At 43.4% G+C, this 17,962-nt stretch overlaps 1 protein-coding gene across 1 annotated transcript in view; it reads right to left on the bottom strand.

Annotated features, from left to right (window-relative positions):
• SFI1 (SFI1 centrin binding protein) overlaps positions 1 to 17,437 on the bottom strand; it is a 43,303-nt gene extending 25,866 nt beyond the window's left edge. The window contains exons 1-7 of the mRNA XM_014542434.1: positions 17,087 to 17,437; positions 14,211 to 14,372; positions 12,318 to 12,389; positions 7,682 to 7,792; positions 5,618 to 5,712; positions 3,998 to 4,115; positions 2,488 to 2,590 (exon numbers count right to left, since the gene is read on the bottom strand). Of these exons, the coding sequence (XP_014397920.1) occupies positions 2,488 to 2,590; positions 3,998 to 4,115; positions 5,618 to 5,712; positions 7,682 to 7,792; positions 12,318 to 12,389; positions 14,211 to 14,372; positions 17,087 to 17,109 (684 nt within the window). The 5' untranslated portion in view covers positions 17,110 to 17,437. The remainder of the gene's footprint in view (positions 1 to 2,487; positions 2,591 to 3,997; positions 4,116 to 5,617; positions 5,713 to 7,681; positions 7,793 to 12,317; positions 12,390 to 14,210; positions 14,373 to 17,086) is intronic.
• Between the last annotated feature and the right edge of the window lie 525 nt (positions 17,438 to 17,962).

Below are 17,962 nucleotides of genomic sequence, written 5' to 3'. Positions count from 1 at the left end.
TTTTAAAATTTTTTTTAAAAAAGTCACTGTGGAGCAAAAAGAGTAGGTAATTACTATTATTAGTTTTTGTTAAGTCAATCAGAATTATACCTACTTTTTGTTAGATTGGCAAAAAATATATATTTTTGGTGTGCTGCAGAACTTTAGTAATTAGTTTACGTGCCAGGAGATGAAAAAGATTGAAAATCACTTCCTTAGGCTTATGATGTCTATTTTCAGCTCTAGATCTGAAATCAGCCATTTCTCCACACACACACACACACACACACACACACACACACACACACACCCTCAGTTCCTTTCAGTGGGAAATAGCAGAGACCACAACTTGGGCTCTCAGGATGCCAAATGCTGTGTTATTGCCACTGCTTCTAAGACTTTTCAATAAGTAGATTTTTTAGGTAAAAAAATTTTTGAGTCCATATTGATATTTACAGTTCCAGTTTCAGATTTACAGGGCTCTTGTTTTTTTCTTTTACCCTGTAAATTGTGACTCCGAATGATACTGCCATGGTTATCTGCTTTGTCTTACAATGTAGCTATAATCATTTCAACCTAATTCCAAAGCTGCTACTAACAGTAAGACTGCTGGATACAGTTTTAGATTTCTGAGCAGTCCTGTGTCCTTAGCCTACATCCCACTAGGGAGGAACAGTCCAAATGTTGTATTTTGAAGTCCCTTGAAGTAATGATTTTCTCTGTGTAGTCACTGCTACAAACTTGCTATGTTTGTTTCAGTGTGTCTTAAAACCCTAGGGATTATTTTCCTTTTTGATTTACCTTTGGGGGTTTATTTTCCCATTGTTTTTCTTGAAAATATAAGCAAACACACTGTCTCTAGTTTCTCTCCCTTCCTTTCTTCCTCAAAAGGCAGCAGTAATGAACCAGAGGGTCCTATGAAGACGTAAGTGGGATCACATCACTTCTCCACTCAAAGCCAATAGCCCCTCACACACACAAATACACACACACACACACACACGGAATAAGAGCCAAAGCCTTTAAAGGGCACAGCCTGCAAAGCCCTACAATCTGCCTCCTTGTCACCTCATGATCTACCTGACCCTTCCTTCTCTCTCCCTCTCAATTGGGTCCCTGGGCCCCATTCTAAAGTGGGGTGGGCGGGGGATATAGAGAAGGCCCCCTCCTAGACACACACCAACAAGCAATTCTTGGACACCAGTAGGGTGTCCAGGAATTCAACTCAATTCTGACACTATCTACCCAGAGGTAGCAGCCAACATTGCCGCCAGTGGTCAATACGTCTACAATGGCTGGTAAGTTCTCAGAAAGTATGTGGAGAGAGACAAGCTTCGGTTGGAACGTGGGAGTGGGCAGAAGAGAACACAAGGTGTGAGGGCTCTGGGCCCACTTAGCTGCTTGGAGCTGACTCTTTTTTTAAAAAAATGTTTTACAACATTTATTTCACATCATGATTTCTTAGTCCTTATTAAGTTGATACAATTTGGGGACATAAATAGTCCCTCTCCCCTTTTTTGTTGCATATGTATTAGTAGGGGTAGGAAGAACAGAATATTACAGAATAGGCCAGGGAAGAGGAAAGATAGTGTCAAAGAGAAGAGAGTGTTTATATGAACCCTTCCATAAGCAGTTCCAACCAACCATGTACAAAGTTGACCCCATGAAGTGTTTTCTTTCCATGTGGACTTCTGAAAGCATGAAACAATTTGACATCATATTCAACATATATTAATTATACAGCATCATGGTGCAAGTTTCCTATCAGACATGATGAGTATATTGGAGCTGACTCTTAAATTTAGCTCAGAGCTTCTTGTTTTTATTGCCTTTTTTAAAGTTTTTGTTTGTTACTGCACTTTTAAAAAAAATCCTAACCTGAGGATATGTTTTTCATTGATTCCAGAGAGAGAGGAAGGCAGGGGGAGAGAGAGAAACATGGATGTGAGAGAGAAACATAGATTGGTTGTCTCACACATGTGCCCCAACTGGGGATCGAACTCACAACCTTTAGGTGTATGGGACGATGCTCCAACCGAGACATCTAGCCAAGGCTGAACTTCTTTTTCTTTAAATTACAGTGACATTCAATAATTTATTAGTTTCAGGTGTACAACATAGTGGTTAGACATTTACATAACTTACAATGTGAGCTCCCTGATATAGCCAGGACAATTTTTAAAAAGAACAAGAATATGCCGAAACCGGTTTGGCTCAGTGGATAGAGCGTCGGCCTGCGGACTGAGAGGTCCCGGGTTCGATTCCGGTCAAGGGCATGTACCTATACCCTTTGTAATACTTATTATAATATTTTTTTAAAAGAATAAAAAAAAATTGAGTGTTAAAAAAAAAAAAAAAGAATAAAGAAGATCCCTTTCCATAGATGGAGACTTAGAGCTACACAGTAAGGTAAGGAGGAGTAGTGAATGGCTAGCATTCACCGAGCATTTCCATATTCCAAGCATCACCCCTGGGTGTGGGGCTTCACAACTTGGACAAAGGACTCACCTGCAGCTTGAGGCTCAGGGCCCTGTGCTTCACAGCTGAGGCACAGAGAGCATGTCCCACCCGGACCTGTCCCAGCTGCCGCCTCCACTCGCTCCACCACGCCCTGCCGAAGAGCACATTGAAGATGGAACCAGTCAGAAAAAAGTCATGCAGGAAAGAGAAGGGGAGTGAGGGCTGGGCCTCAGACTCTCAGCTCGTCCCTCTGCCTCTTGGCACCATGTCCAGATTGGTATGTTAGAGTCACGGCTAAAAACGTCAATCGAGACAGTCCTAAAGCTACCAAGGAAGGTTTGGAAACTGATGGTTCTATGGTCAGATTCAGCCTTAGACAACATGCTCTGTATGGCTTACGCAAATATTTAAGAATATATAATAAATCATTGCCAAGATTTTAAAAACCAGGAGAGTTCACAGAATAACCTGCAAATAAAAGCAGCTTTTAGATTTCTAGTCCTGATGGATCCCTCCCTTTCCTCCTGTCCGGGCCAGGTTTCATTCCAGTCTCAGTTTCTCTTCTGCTTATTTTCTAAAAACAGTAATGAGGATATGAGAGTTAGCAACCTCTGCTTTACAGAAACACACAATTTGCCTGGTCACTCCAACCCACCAAAATCTCTTTCCTCCTAACCTAGGCCATGCTAGTTGCGTCACGCACTTCAAAATCTCAAGCTATCTTACATTATTAGTTATCTTTTAGAGCACTCAGGGAATTATAAGTTCCCTGAATGCAGCCCTAGCACCCAATATTGTACCAGGAACATTTTAAGCCCTCAATAAATATACACTGAGTAAATAAAATCATGTAAAAATAACCATTATAGACTCTAGTAGAATTACATACTTAAGAATCTTACAATATTTGCTGAATAAATTTTAAATCATTTCAAAATTATTTTATTTTAAATAACTTTCTGTATGTCCATCCTATGTTAAAATACTTTACAAATATTATCTTAAAAGTGTCTCCATGACAACCTTGAAAGATACTTAATGGTGTGCCTATTTCACAGATGAAAAAAGTGAGACCTGGAGAGGTGAAATGACCCAATAATACATGTTGAGAGAGGGATGTGAACCCAATCCAGTCTCGCTGGAAAGCCTCTGCCTTATCCATCCTACACACAGTGCCCAGGTAGGAGCATGGGTTTGGCATCAGAAAAATGCGTTTACAACTTACATGAGCTCGAGTAAGTTACTCAACCTTTCTGAGACTTACTGTATATCTTAATCTGTACAAGAAAACTTCTTTTACAGTTTATGGTGAAGATTAAATGAGACACTTTACTTTAAAAAAATTAATATACACACATACTTAATACAGGGTTGAGAACATTGTGCATAATCAATTAGTGTTACGATTATGCAAAAACCAGTGATCTTATAGTTGAACAACTTGTTAATATTTATTAGGTATCAATTATGTTCAAAACTGTTTTAAGGTGGGTTTTTATGCTGCTTCCCGGAGATAAAATGATCGTTGCTCAACTGCAGGGCATCTGAGTGCACTCACCACAAAATGCTCTGCTGCCTGAACTCCAGGGCGGTGGTCTGCATCTGAAATTTGGTTCTTCGAAAAACCACGTATATCAACCAGGACTTCCAGGCCCGTCGCATCTTTTGCTTTGCATCTAGATGCACCAAAGAGATTTTCAAAAAGAGGGAGGGGGAGATGGGTTACTCTGGGTTATGGTAAAACTCATGGGATTCTGTACTTCTCCCTCCTCTGAATGTCTAAATTCCTCCAGGCTTCAAGTGCCCCCTGCTGGAAAAGTCGTGAAGTTCCACAAAATGAATAAAGATGCAAAAGGATGTGAAGAATGGTTATAGAAGTGATGACAAAACATTTAAAGGAAAATCAATACACTGCCCTGTTCAGAAACACTTTTTTAAAAGCCCTTTATTTTTTAGAGATATGTTATGTAACATTTACAGATGAAATGATGTGAATAACACAGGAAGTAGAGAGGTGAGACTGGTATGAGTTGATAATTGTTGAAGCCGGGTGGGTGTATGTACATAGAGGTTCCTTATTCCATCTTTCAATTTTGTAGAGATTTAAAGTTTTCCATAATATGAAGTTTAAAGAGTAAGAAATCATGTTATAAATCTTGCTGTCTGAAACAATTTTAAAGTAGCATAAGCAAGACAAAAGAAAAGGCTACTATCTCTATCTGCTCGGGGAAACAGAGTAAGACAGACCAGTAATGATCCTGGAGGAAAGAGAAGTTAGTAGATCTGAAGGTGCAAAGGTCAACAGGTTTCCCTTTGTGGTAAATTCCATTTTTATTATGAAAGTTATCACTAATAAAGTAAACTTCTTTTCTTTTTAGCATACAAAGGAGAAAATAAAATTATAGAAAGCATTTTCAAAATATTCTCTAAAATGTGGTCAATAGGACTAGAGCTATACTTTATATTTCATAGGTGCTGACAAGTCAACTCAAAATATGAAGACAAATTTAACATGTAGCTTCCTCGAGCCCACCGCAGGCATCAGGAATCCACACACCCTCAGCAACAAGGTCAATAGCATGGTGCTATGGTTTAGAGTTGGGTAAGAGGCCAGGTCTGAATACTGGACCTTGTCATTTATTAGGTAAGTAACCTTGCATAATTAGGTAAGTAACCTTATCTATTAAATGATGCCTCCTTAGAGAAATGAGATTATCTATGAAAAGTGTCTCCAATAAATGCAAGCTGTTATGTTCTGAGCATGGATATCCCGGGAATCTGCATTCATCGTCTCTACCAAGAGTCTGATGACAATTTGAGGACCATTCCTCCCTCAGGCCTAAAAGTGCCTGCAGACTTTTCATCTAAAAGTGAAAGAGTGGACACTCCCTGAGGTCTGTGGACACGGTCTGAAACAATGTCACATGCCAGGAATAACTTGTTTAACAAAAGAAAAATTGATAAATTGGACTTCATCAAAGTTAAAAGCTTTTGTTCTGCAAAAGATAGTGTTAAGAGGATGGAAAGACAAGCCCCAGGTGGGAGAAAATATTTGCAAAAGGGGGAAACCATGAATTTGTAGGGGCAGAAGGTATTGCTCCCAAAAAATGAAGTCTTAATAAAGGAAAATAAAAGCCAATCTGGGCATTTCCTTTAGATGTGCACTTCCGTTTCTCACCGTAGTTCTCGGCTCTCGTGTACTTGTTCCTCATGCCCTGCTGCTGGTGCACGTAGGTCCTCCAGGTCTGGAACATCAGGCTGTACAAGTAATACCTGAGGAGCCAAAAAAGCAAATGGCATTTCTTATAACAAACAATTCCTCATTGATAGGCTTGGTCTGTACTCAGGAGAAATCACCATGGACATTTCCAATACAAAAAAAAGCCATATCTTCATCCTAAGCTAAACTTTCATTGCCTCTGATCACAGTGAAATCTACTGTCCTTGACAGAATGTTGCTCTCCACACCTGACGGTGTCACTGAAGAAAAAAAGCCCAATTTTTCCGAGAATAACTTCACCTTCAGCAGCCACAAAGCCATATTTGGAATGATAGGCATATTTTAGTCATCTTTCTTAAAATATTTTTTAAAATATATTTTTATTGATTTCAGAGAGGAAGGGAGAGGGAGAGATAGAAACATCAATGATGAGAGAGAATCATTGATCGGCTGCCTCCTGCATGCTCCCTACTGGGAAACGAGCCTGCGACCAGGGCATGTGCCCTTGACTGGAATCGAACCCTGGACCCTTCAGTCTGCAGGCCAACGATCCATCCACTGAGCCAAACCTTAATATCCACAGTATGTAAAACATTACTTCTCCTCTGCACTAAAACTTGGTCAATGACATTTTCTTTCTTTTCCTTCTCAATACATACACTGGACACATTCAAACTGTCAGTCCCTCCATATTTTCACTACCCCATTTCCTTAGACTTGATTTTTCATACTAAACCAGCTTTTAAGAATTATTCAGCCCTGACCGGTTTGGCTCAGTGGATAGAGCGTCAGCCTGCGGACTCCAGGGTCCCAGATTCGATTCCGGTCAAGGGCATGTACCTTGGTTGCGGGCACACCCTCAGTAGGGCCCGTGCAGGAGGCAGCTGATGGATGTTTCTCTCTCATCGATGTTTCTAACTCTCTATCCCTCTCCCTTCTTCTCTGTAAAAAATCAATAAAATATTTTAAAAAAAAGAATTATTCAATACATCTATTTTATCAAAAATATGTAAATCAGAACCCCTACCCCAAAGAACCTAAATAAAGAAGTGACTTTTTCCCCCCAGAGAACTTCAGTCCTTAAGGCGGTGGGGCAGCACCAGCTGGTCTGAATCGAGGTGGCTGGGGGTTGGTCCTTCCGGGCCTCACGAGGACGATTCCTGACCACCTCTCTGTGAAGGCACAGCTCACACAGCCATGTACTTTCACATGCAGCTTGGGAAGCACATAGGCAGGAAAGACACTGGCTTCAGAAATGTCCCTAATGGCAAGGGCCTGCACTATGTTTCAAAGGACAACTCCTTGCCCGTGGGCACGCATTGGGTGCAGGTGGCGTGCCTGCACATGGCCACGGCCTTTTGGTAAAGGCCATTGTTCCTTCTTTTTTGGGTCATGTAAGCAAGGGCCTGAGGGCGACACACAGCCGTGTACTTTCACATGCAGCTTGGGAAGCACATAGGCAGGAAAGACACTGGCTTCAGAAATGTCCCTAATGGCAAGGGCCTGCACTATGTTTCAAAGGACAACTCCTTGCCCGTGGGCACGCATTGGGTGCAGGTGGCGTGCCTGCACATGGCCACGGCCTTTTGGTAAAGGCCATTGTTCCTTCTTTTTTGGGTCATGTAAGCAAGGGCCTGAGGGCGAGAGTAAACACCATTTTAAACACACAATGTGTCAGATTTATTGGGCATATATTTTCTCCTATAATCAGTATAAATTAAAACAACTTACGTTAAAGAACAGAATATTCTCAGAATAAGAAATTATAAATAAGTGAAAGCCAAGCAGAAAACCTTATTCAAATCACTAGCATGACCAGCACATAATGGTTATTTGAATTAGAGGAGCGGTTCTCGTGCATGCGCACTAATGTGCATGTGTGCTTGGGTTTAACGTAGGATTTTGATCTTGCGGATTCTAAAAAAACGATTCAGAACGTGTCTCTATTTGACCATAAAGATGCCAAGGAATTACCTGATAATGTGCATCACTAAACTTGAAGTCACATAAATGAAATCTGACCTGTAGTAACAGTCTGCTCGAACACAGAGCTTCCACTCCCGCTGGGAAACCCACCACTCTCCTTTCCATTCTTCAAAGACCTTCCGGAGCACCCTTTGCTTATAGTAACACCTAGGGCAACGGGAAAAATCAGGGGGACATGAGGATATTAAAGCTGATCTCTAGTCCCAAGTCACAGTTTCATGTTACCATTGCTTTCGCGTAGTAAAGTGTGGCTCGTTATTTGGTAACACCAACATAGATTAAAAATAGACATTGAACTTTTTCAGATCAAAACCGTATATTATAGATCTTACCAACTAAAGGTATTAAAATAAAAATCTGACTTTTCAAATACCATATTGAATTGAGAATTATTCTCAATTTTTTTCATGCACCAGACTAAAAAATATTCTTGAGCCCTGGACAGTATAACTCAGTTGGTTGGAGCATTGTCCTTATACCAAAAGGTCACATGTTCAATTCCCAGGCAGGGCACATACCCAAGTTTTGGGTTCGATCTCCACACTGGGGGGGGTGAGGGGGGGGAGGAAAACAATAATCAATGTTTCTCTCTCTTTCTCCCCTCTCCCCCTTCCTCTCTCTTTAAAATCGATAAACATATTCTCAGGTAAGGACCTGATTTGATGTAAAGGGAACCCAAGTGATGGAATCCTAGCTAGAGGAGGAAGTTGAGGCAAAAAGATTTTTTTTCCCAGAATGGGAAAAATGACTGAATGTGACCCATTAAAGAGGGAAAAATTGACGATGCAAAAAAAAAAAAAGAAGAAAAAAAACAACACTTGCTACATTGATGGCCTTGAGTAGGCACAAGGGGAATATCATGCAAAAGTCAAGGATTTTGCCACAAATGAGAGCATGGACAGTTCATCTGCCCACCAGCTGGGAAAGCAGGCTACAAGGGATAGATGCTGGCACTGGGTAAATATAGTGGAGGTCTCTTCTGCTGCTTCTAAACCCCGAAACAAGGACACTAGCTACGAATGAGGAAGAAATACTGATTAATAATAAATGGACATGCCTGTTTTATCTACTTCCCAAGTTAGACAAATTTTGCTCAGATCTTCTCTTCAGAAAAATAGGGGACTACTTCAGATCTAAGACTGCCTTATATATGGACACTTACTGTATTATTTTTGCCCTACTAATTCAGTGGTCATTTTGGTTTAGTTTATTAATGATAAAACAATTCCAGTTTATAAAAATTAAAGTATTCTTTAATGGCTATATTCTATAGTTTCTGATATGTCATTCCCCTCTAATATTCCTAAATGTGAGAAATAGGTAATTCAATATGAACAAAGACCAAAAAAAAAAAGAAAAGAAAAATCAATATGCCCAAACCTCCCCAAAGTAACAACCTCCTTAACCTAAAAAAAGATTGCAGCCTGGCCAGCGTGGCTCAGTGTTTGAGCACTGATCTATTAACCAGGAGGTCACGGTTCCACTCCGGGTCAGGGCACATGCCCGGGTTGCGAGGGGCATGCAGGAGGCAGCTGATCAATGATTCTCTCATCATTGATGTTTCTATCTCTCTCTCCCTCTCTGAAATAAAATAAAAATAAAAAGATTGCAAGTTGAAAACCACCACCCCATCACAAATTTCTAATCAATGAAAACACCGTATCAGAACTCTAATTCCGGTAGATGCCCAAAGCCGTAACTAATCCCCAGATCAAACAATTAGCTCCGATCTGGGTTACAACCAAAACTCAGGTCTCCTAAACTCCCGTCCAGTATTCTTTCCCCTATATCCGGCCACCACTAAAGAGCAGAAAAAGTAGAGAGAGAAAGCAGTGTGACAAACACCGGTCAATGGCTAACCCAACACCAAGACTCTGCACTTCCTCATGGGCATCTGTTACAGAGGCAGCCTCCTCTGTACCCTCAGGTGGCCAGTGATACACTCTGACCAAGGAGGCCGAGCAGAATGCAGCTGGGGGCTTCCAGGAGCACTGTGCTTTCCCGATAGAGACAGGTGGAGCCGATACCACCTTCCCCCTCCTTCCTGGGTACAGCTAGATCGGTCACCTTGCAATTATGCGGTGTCACCTCTGAGGACAAAGGGCCAACATGCTAAGGATGGTGAACTAGAAAGGCACTAGAAACCCGAGTCTTCGATGGCATCACTGAACAGCTGAACCAATACCAACCTCCAGACTGCTTCTGAGAAAAAGTAAATCCCAGTTTAAGTCACTGCCAGACTTTCTCGAGTCAAACGCATTCCTAACTAAAACAGTCAGCATTTCCCAAACACTTGGAATTTAAGTTGATATTATTTGAAAAGAGATTTCCAGTTAAATATGGGTCAAATTTAAGTTAAATAAAATTAAGTAGGAAGAGGATTTGGGGAAGATGGTGAAGGTGGCAACGTTTTTCAATCTCTGAATCCCCATAAAACACACAGAGCATCCAGGTACCAAAACCAAAAACTCATGTGTCAATTACAACAAAACTAAGTGACAAGATATCCCCATGAATCCAAAATGCAAGCAGGAGAGGGCAAATGACTCACAGTCAAAAGACCTGCACAGTATTAACATTTGTACAGACAAAAAAGGAGCAATGAGGTGGCATGTGAGGAATGTAATAAAAGTTATGTGGCCCAGCCGGCGTGGCTCATGGTTGAGCATCGACCTATGAACTCGGGGTCACGGTTCGATTCCTGGTCAGGGCACATGCCTGGGTTGGGGGCTTGATCCTGTGTGGGGCATGCAGGAGGCAGCCAATCAGTAACCCTCTCTCTCCCTCTCCCTTCCTCTCTGAAATCAGTAAAAAATATATATTAAAAAAAAAAAGTTATGTGAATGGGATCTCTCCCTCTCTCTCAGCAAACTAGTACCAATTTCTTCTTCCTTCTTCACAAGTTCATGGATAGAAGACTCATTCTTACCCTACATCTTAGCAACCTCAGCATACTTTCTTGGGTTTTTTTTCCTTATTAAGTCAATAACTTCTACCTTTTCACGTAAAGGAAGCACTGTGGCTTCTCTTTGGCATATCCAAATTGCCAGCATCACTTTGGGGCCATTATTAAGTAAAATAAGGGTAAGTTGAACATGAGCACTGTGATACCGCAAGTTGATCTGATAACTGAGATGGCCACTAAGTGACTAACAGGGCGGGCAACGTGTATCCGATGGACACGCGGGATAAAGGGATGATTCACTTTCTGGGCGGGACAGTACGAGGTTTCATCATGTTACTCAGAATGGCGTGCAATTTAAAACTTACAAATTGTTGGTCTCTGAAATTTTCCATTTAATATTTTCGGATCTCAGTTGACCACAGGTAACAAACTGCAAAAAGCGAAACTTTCACAAATTAGGGGGACTACTTTATATTCTTTTTTTTTTTAAAGAACTTATTTTATTTATTTTTCTTTTTTTATATTTTTATTGATTTCAGAGAGGAAGGGAGAGAGAGAGATAGAAACATCAATGATGAGAATCATTGATCAGCTGCCTCCTGCACACCCCTTCTCCCCGCCATTGGGGATCGAGTCCACAACGTGGGCATGTGCCCTTGACCAGAATCAAACCTGAGACCCTTCAGTCTGCAGGCCGATGCTCTATCCACTGAGCCACACCAGCTATAGCTGTATATTATACTCTTCAGGACAGTCCTTAAAAGAAAAAAGAATATATAACTTCTAAGCCAACATAAATAAAAAAAAATAACAAAACAAGAGATTTCTGATAATGGCAAACTAGATAATTCAGATCAATTCTCCTACTGAGGACAAGAAAAGCAAATCAAAAAAATTATTTGAGGGCACTAAAGAGCTGCCAAGGCAGTGAAGAAGGACAGAAGGGAGAGCTGAGGTGAGCGACCCCTAACCCCTGCAACTGGGATGGGCTGCTGCCACACTGGGAGCATCGCTGGGCACAAGGAGATGGGAACAGTAAGGCGCCACAAGGTATTCAAAGGAAAGGTTTCAGAGAGCACACACAGGACAAAGCTGCTTGAGACCTTGAACCAAGAGGCCTTGGGAAATGTTCCAGGCTGGGAAAGCCAGGCTCAGAAAAGTACAACGGGAGAGAGGGAAGGAGGCGAGAACCCGTAACATTTGTTTTTTAAAAAACGCTTACATTCTCAATGGTTGCCAATTCTCCCTCTAAAAAATGCCCCACACTGGCCCCTCCTCTCCATCCCCACTACCTGCTGCACAGTGTCCCTGACCCCTGGGGCGCCCCCTTGCCGCCCACTCTGGACGCGGCAGCTAAAACTATCAACCAAAACCCAGAGCAGTGAGCAGTGGATTATACCGAGTGAAGCTATGGCAGAGGGACTTTCTCTTGACTAAAATTTCATTCCCATTGCCAGTGCCAACGTTTTCCGTAGAACAAGTCAATGTGTTCATCTTGCCCTTTAAAGGGCTCACTTACTCTGGGCAAATACCTTTTTTTCCCAGAGGCTATTAGCTGTCCTGGTTTCCTTTCTGATTCTTTCGTACACTCATTCAGTCAAACTAATATGTATTAAATTACCACTTTATTATATGCCTGCTGGAGGCCGAGGGAGAGCGGGGAAGGAATGTTACACACACCATAATAAACGTTATGTGTGGGCTTAATATAAAAACAGAAGCCCAGAATGAATGCAGCGGAAGCTCGGTGTTCCGAGCTAGTACTACCTGGCTTTTGAGGGAAATACTCTTCCAAAAGTTTTTCGAATCCACAAATACAAGAACTTCCTGGCCACACATCTGAAAGATGAAAAGAAAGGACATGCACATTTTAAAATTCCATTTGGCCTATTTCATCAGTTTTCTGGAAAGGAGAGGGAAACTTTAAGGTCCCAGAGGGAGAGAAATGCTAGTGAGTCAAAAGGTGAATCATAGCTAATCTTGCATCAAACAGAGCATACGATGGGACAGATTTATAAAGCTAAAATCAAGCAGATTTTTTAAAAAATACTTTCAGTTTAAAGTATTTTGTCAATGAAGACTTCAGCCCAGCCAGTGTGACTTAGTGGTTGAGTGTCGACCTTTGAACCAGGAGGTCACGGTTTGATTCCCAGTGGGGCTCGATCCTCAATGTGTTAGATGTGCAGGAGGCAGCTGATCAATGACTCTCTCTTATCACTGATGTTTCTAGCTCTCCTTCCCTCGCCTTCCTCTTCGAAATATATATATATGTATGTATGTGTCTATATATACATATTTAAAAACTTCGGAGTTGAGGAAAAGGAAGTATATGATAATGCTTTTGTTTGTATTATTCCTCCTTCCTAAAATGCCTGGCAAATGCCCACCTACCCATCAAGGCTCATCTTCAATGCCTGCTCCTATGTGAACCCTTATTGGACCTTCCTCAACCCAAACAGGGTGAATGCTCTGTGCTCTCAGCACTTTATTCTATTCTGGAACATTATGCCACCAAATCACGGTCATGGATTTGCAGGGTGCCTCTTGTTCCCTCTGCCATGAGCTCCTGAGAGCAGGGACTGGGCCTTACAGTATCCCCAGTACTCAGCGCACACACAAAAAGTTTACTTTTCTCGGCTGTTAACCTCCAGGTTTAATTGGGAATGTTTTTCTTCCTCCTGCCCTTTACCTGGCGGATTCTTACATCATCCTTCAGGAGTTGGCTTAAACTCCGTTTCCTGCAGGAAGTCACCCCTGACTACACTAGCATGGCTGCCCCTGACACATGAACCTACCTCTGGTACCACATCCTCTCCTTTCACTGCACTTACCACACTCTGTTGTTGTGACTTATTTAACAGTCTATCAAGCATCCCTGCTCTTAAACTTCGGTCAGGTCAAGGGACCAGGAATGCCTTCTTCGCCTGGTATTGCTCAGCATCTACATAACACTGGCAAAGTGGGGAGCGTGCAAGAGGCACCTGGTACATTTTACTGAATGCATAAATGGATGGATGCCTTTGATGGCGCTAATCAAGAGGAATAGAAAATAATCATTTTTCTTGGACCATGTTTAGACTTTTTTTTTAGTAGCTTACACATTGTGGGTACTAACTAGAGAACATGAATGAAAACACGCAATGACAGGTTTTATGTCATAATCATTTTTCTTGGACCATGTTTAGACTTTTTTTTTTTTAGTAGCTTACACATTGTGGGGTACTAACTAGAGAACGTGAATGAAAACACGCAATGACAGGTTTTATGTCTGCTGAGTCCTAAATATTTCTTTTTCTTCTGAACATTCTGCCATGAAAAGCAGGCATGAAGGTGTCCAACTAAATGAGATAGGAGAATAAGAATCGTCCAATTTTTTTTTTTTTACTAAAATTTATATTTACAGAGAGGAAGAGGGAGAGAGAGACTGAAACATCAATGATGAGAATCATTGATCAGCTGCCTCCTGCACGCCCCCCACTGGGGACCAAGCCCACAACCCAGGCATGTGCCCTTGACCGGAATCAAACCCAGGACCCTTCAGTCCCCAGGCCGACACTCTATCCACTGAGCCAAACCAGCCAGGGCTCGTCCCTCTATTTTAACCAAGAAGGGAGAACAATGAGAAATTCACTGCAGGCAGGTGACCACTCGCATGCTCACCTGAGGCGCAATTCTTTTAACCGACCCCTTTGGGTCTGAGCGTGGTGCCCTGGATGGCCGGAACGAGGTATCGCACTCCGGATCCCAGGGAAGGCAGAAGACTTCTTGTTGGACAGTATCTTTGGAGAATAAAATTTCTTAACTGCACCATCCCTAAAAGACCTTAAATTTGAGGAGTAAGGGGGAACAGAATCAAATTATCTCTGCATGTACTGCAAATACCTTTACACGTTTAAGTGAAATTAAATAAACTCTTTGAGACAGACAGATAATAACTATGCTTCAAGGACACCCAGCAGCCCAATCTCTGACAGAAATACCTGCAGGCTCTAGGCATCGACTGCAGAGCTACAGGGCACCTTGGAGTCATGAGTCCTAACATTTTAATGTCATTTTAAGAGTAACCATTTATAAACTAGAAACATTCTTTTATATAGAAAGCAATTAGGAATGATTTTCAGATAATGTGACTTTTACAACAATATGAAACCACATACTTTTACTAAACACTAAATTTCTGACTTTTAATCCTGCTTTAGAAACATTAAGAGTTTACATTATTGGGATGAACTCATGATTTTTTAAAAATGTTTTTAATATATATTTATTGATTTCAGAGAGGAAGGGGGGAGGGAGAGAGAGAGAGAGAGAAACATCAATGATGAGAATCATGAATTAGCTGCCTTTTGCACGCCCCGCACTGGGGATCGAGCCCACAACCCAGGCACGTGCCCTTGACCAGAATCGGACCCTGGACCCTTCAGTCCACAGGCTAACGCTCTATCTACAGAGCCAAGCCGGCTAAGGCTGAACTCATGATTTTTAAGAAATGTGTGGCAGGTGCTCTCCCCTCCAGGGAGCACGGCCCTGTACCGTTCCCTTCTCCCTTTTCTCCTCCCTCCCTACCCTGTCATGTATCCCCTATCCTCTAAGGCAGTGGTCTGCAAACTGCAGCTCGAAAGCCACATGCGGCTCTTTGTCCCCTTGAGTGTTGCCACGAAGTTTCAATCGCACTGTACATGGACGCCCGCACGTGGTATTTTGTGGAAGAGCCACACTCAAGGGGCCACAGTTTGCCGACCACTGCTAAGGGACCCCGTGAGGCTTGCAGCCAGGGGAGCAATGGACAGCTGCAGCTCGTCCAGGGCTAACTCCTTGAACCCAGCTCCAAACAACAGGCAGCTGCAGCTCGTCCAGGGCTAACTAACCCTTTGAACCTGCCTCTGACTTCCCAGTGAGCTAAGGCAGCCCAACCTAGGCTTTCCTGGTGCTTCTGCTATGCCCGTCCTTGTTTCACTGCGCTATGTTTTTTGCTGAGGTCAATAAATTCGTGCTTGCTTTTCTAAAAAAAGGAAGGAAGGGAGGGGGGAAGGGAGGAAGGAAGAAAGAAATGTATGGCAGAGCTCTACCTGCAGGAAATACTTGGAAGCAATGATATTCCATTAACAATGAGCACACACAGAGCTTAAACACTGTTTATAAAGTGCTATTCCCTACTAAAAGGAACCAGGGCTCCTTGTAGATGTGATTTCAGCTCTGAAACAAGGGAAATGCAGGATGAGCCTGGAATACCTTTTTAGGTCAGAAGGTAAAGAAGTGTTCAAACAATGACGGGGGCATGTGAACCATCTGTACGCCACAAGCGTCTATGGACCAAGGCTGTCTCATTCACTGGGGTGGCCCCACAGAAACAAGTGGGTGCTAGTTTGATAAGGAACAGGATCTTAATGTAGTTTCAAAAAGTTATCTACACACACACACACACACACACACACACACACACACACACGGTTGCCCCTTTCAACTGCTAAGCATCCAATTCATCAAGGAAAATAATGGAAGGAGCCGCCATTCCTGCTTTTTGGATGCTCTAACACAGTGGTTCTCAACCTTGGCTGCACATCAGAATCACCTGGGAATCTTTTTAAAATCCTGATTTCTGGGCCTCATCCTCCGGAAATTCGAAATTCTGTTTCATTGTTATGGGGTGGGGCCACAACATTAGTAACAAAGAAACAGAATTTCCGGAGGATGAGGCCCAGAAATCAGGATTTTAAAAAGATTCCCAGGTGATTCTAATGTGCAGCCAAGGCTGAGAACCACTGCTCTAACAGCTCTTCCAGATTCACCAACATAACTTATTAATTCGGGTCCCTTTCTGCAAGAAAAATCCAGTCCCCTCTCAATGGCCGAAGCCTTTACAACCATCCAGGTTATAAAGCATCCAGTGGCCCCTACAGAACTCCTTCCTGGCCGACCGCCGGTCGGGGGACAGGCTGCACACGGCGAGGGCCACCCCACGGCCTGCTTCAATGTCAGTTTGCTACGGCCCAGTCCTCCTCTATCTGCCCAGGACACAGAGACATCCACCACCACCTCCCTCACCCGCACGGGGCCTGCAGGAAACCAGCGTGACCTTCACCAGCCCCACCACCTCGCTGCCGGGGGTCAGGCTGCTTCTCCAGGGCACCCCTCGAAGGCAGAGTCCTGTCCCCGTCCCTCCCGGGAGAGGACAGTCCAGGCTGTCCATTCACTGGGGTGGCCCCAGCACCCACTGCAGGGCCTGGCTCCAGCACTGAATCAAAATCAAAACTTTCACAATGGCTATGCCGCACACTCAAAACAGGGTTTGACTGTAACGTAAGGTATGAAATGGGCACTATACTCTACATGGTGGGTGAGAAACCAAAAAAATGAACAACAACAAAAAAATCCTTACCCAAACTTCCTATCACATCCCCAGTGCATGAATTGAGAACAAAAACTTTAAAAAATAAAATCATATACTATTTTCACACACAAAATATTTACAGGCTTTTACCTGAGCCATCATTTCAGTTATTTTGTGTGTGTGTGTGTCAAGTCACATCACTCACCTGGAGTCAACCTTCCTCTCCATTCTCCACTTAATCTCTTTTTTTTTAATGGAAATTCAACCAGGGGCTTGATATACACTCTTCTGAGTGAGCAGATTCTTCATGAGTCAAAGCCTTTTATTTTCTCTTCTAACTACAAGGAAAAAAGAAGAAAAGGAGGGGGTGTATTTTTGAGAGAGGACGGAAGAGAAAGACAGAAACAGCCTTTGGCTGCCTCCCCGTTACCCCAGCGGGGGACGAACCCGCGACCCAGGTACGTGCCGGCCCGGAACCGAACCAGCAACCTCCCGGGGCGCGGACACGCCTCCGCCCTCCGCCCGCGGGGCCACGCTGGCCGGGACGTCCATCACCAGCTTTTCAACACAACGACCCCGACCGGGGCGGCCAATTCCACGCAGAAACCAAGGGCCCACGGTGTCCAGCTACCAGCGGTTCTCAACCTGTGGGTCGCGAACAATTAAAGTCCATCCTGCATATCAGATATTTACGTGACGACTCATAACAGTAGCAACATGACAGTTATGAAGTAGCAACGAAAATAAGTTTATGGTCGGGGGTCACCACAACATGAGGACCTGTATGAAAGGGTCGCGGCATTAGGAAGGTTGAGAACCACTGAAAGCGGCACCGCGGGGACAGGTCCTCGGGCCCGACACCATTCACGCCTCGAAGACATGCACCTGCGCGGAGGTCAACGAGGGGTCGGACGGCCTCGCGGCCGCTGAAGCGAAGCCCTCCTCGCCCTGAGGGGGAGGCTCCCTCACAACGTGGCCCCGGGGGGCTCAGGGGGCCCCTGTGGTGTGTTTACACTCGCCCCTCGCCGGCTACGCAGCAGGAGGACACGGACGGACGGACACGGACACACACACCCCCAAT

Source organism: Myotis brandtii, unplaced genomic scaffold, assembly GCF_000412655.1.
Source record: "Myotis brandtii unplaced genomic scaffold, ASM41265v1 scaffold303, whole genome shotgun sequence".
In the NCBI taxonomy this organism is placed as follows: Eukaryota; Metazoa; Chordata; class Mammalia; order Chiroptera; family Vespertilionidae; genus Myotis; species Myotis brandtii.
The sequence above is the reverse complement of the archived record's forward strand: the minus strand, read 5'-3'. Positions and strand labels throughout refer to the sequence as shown.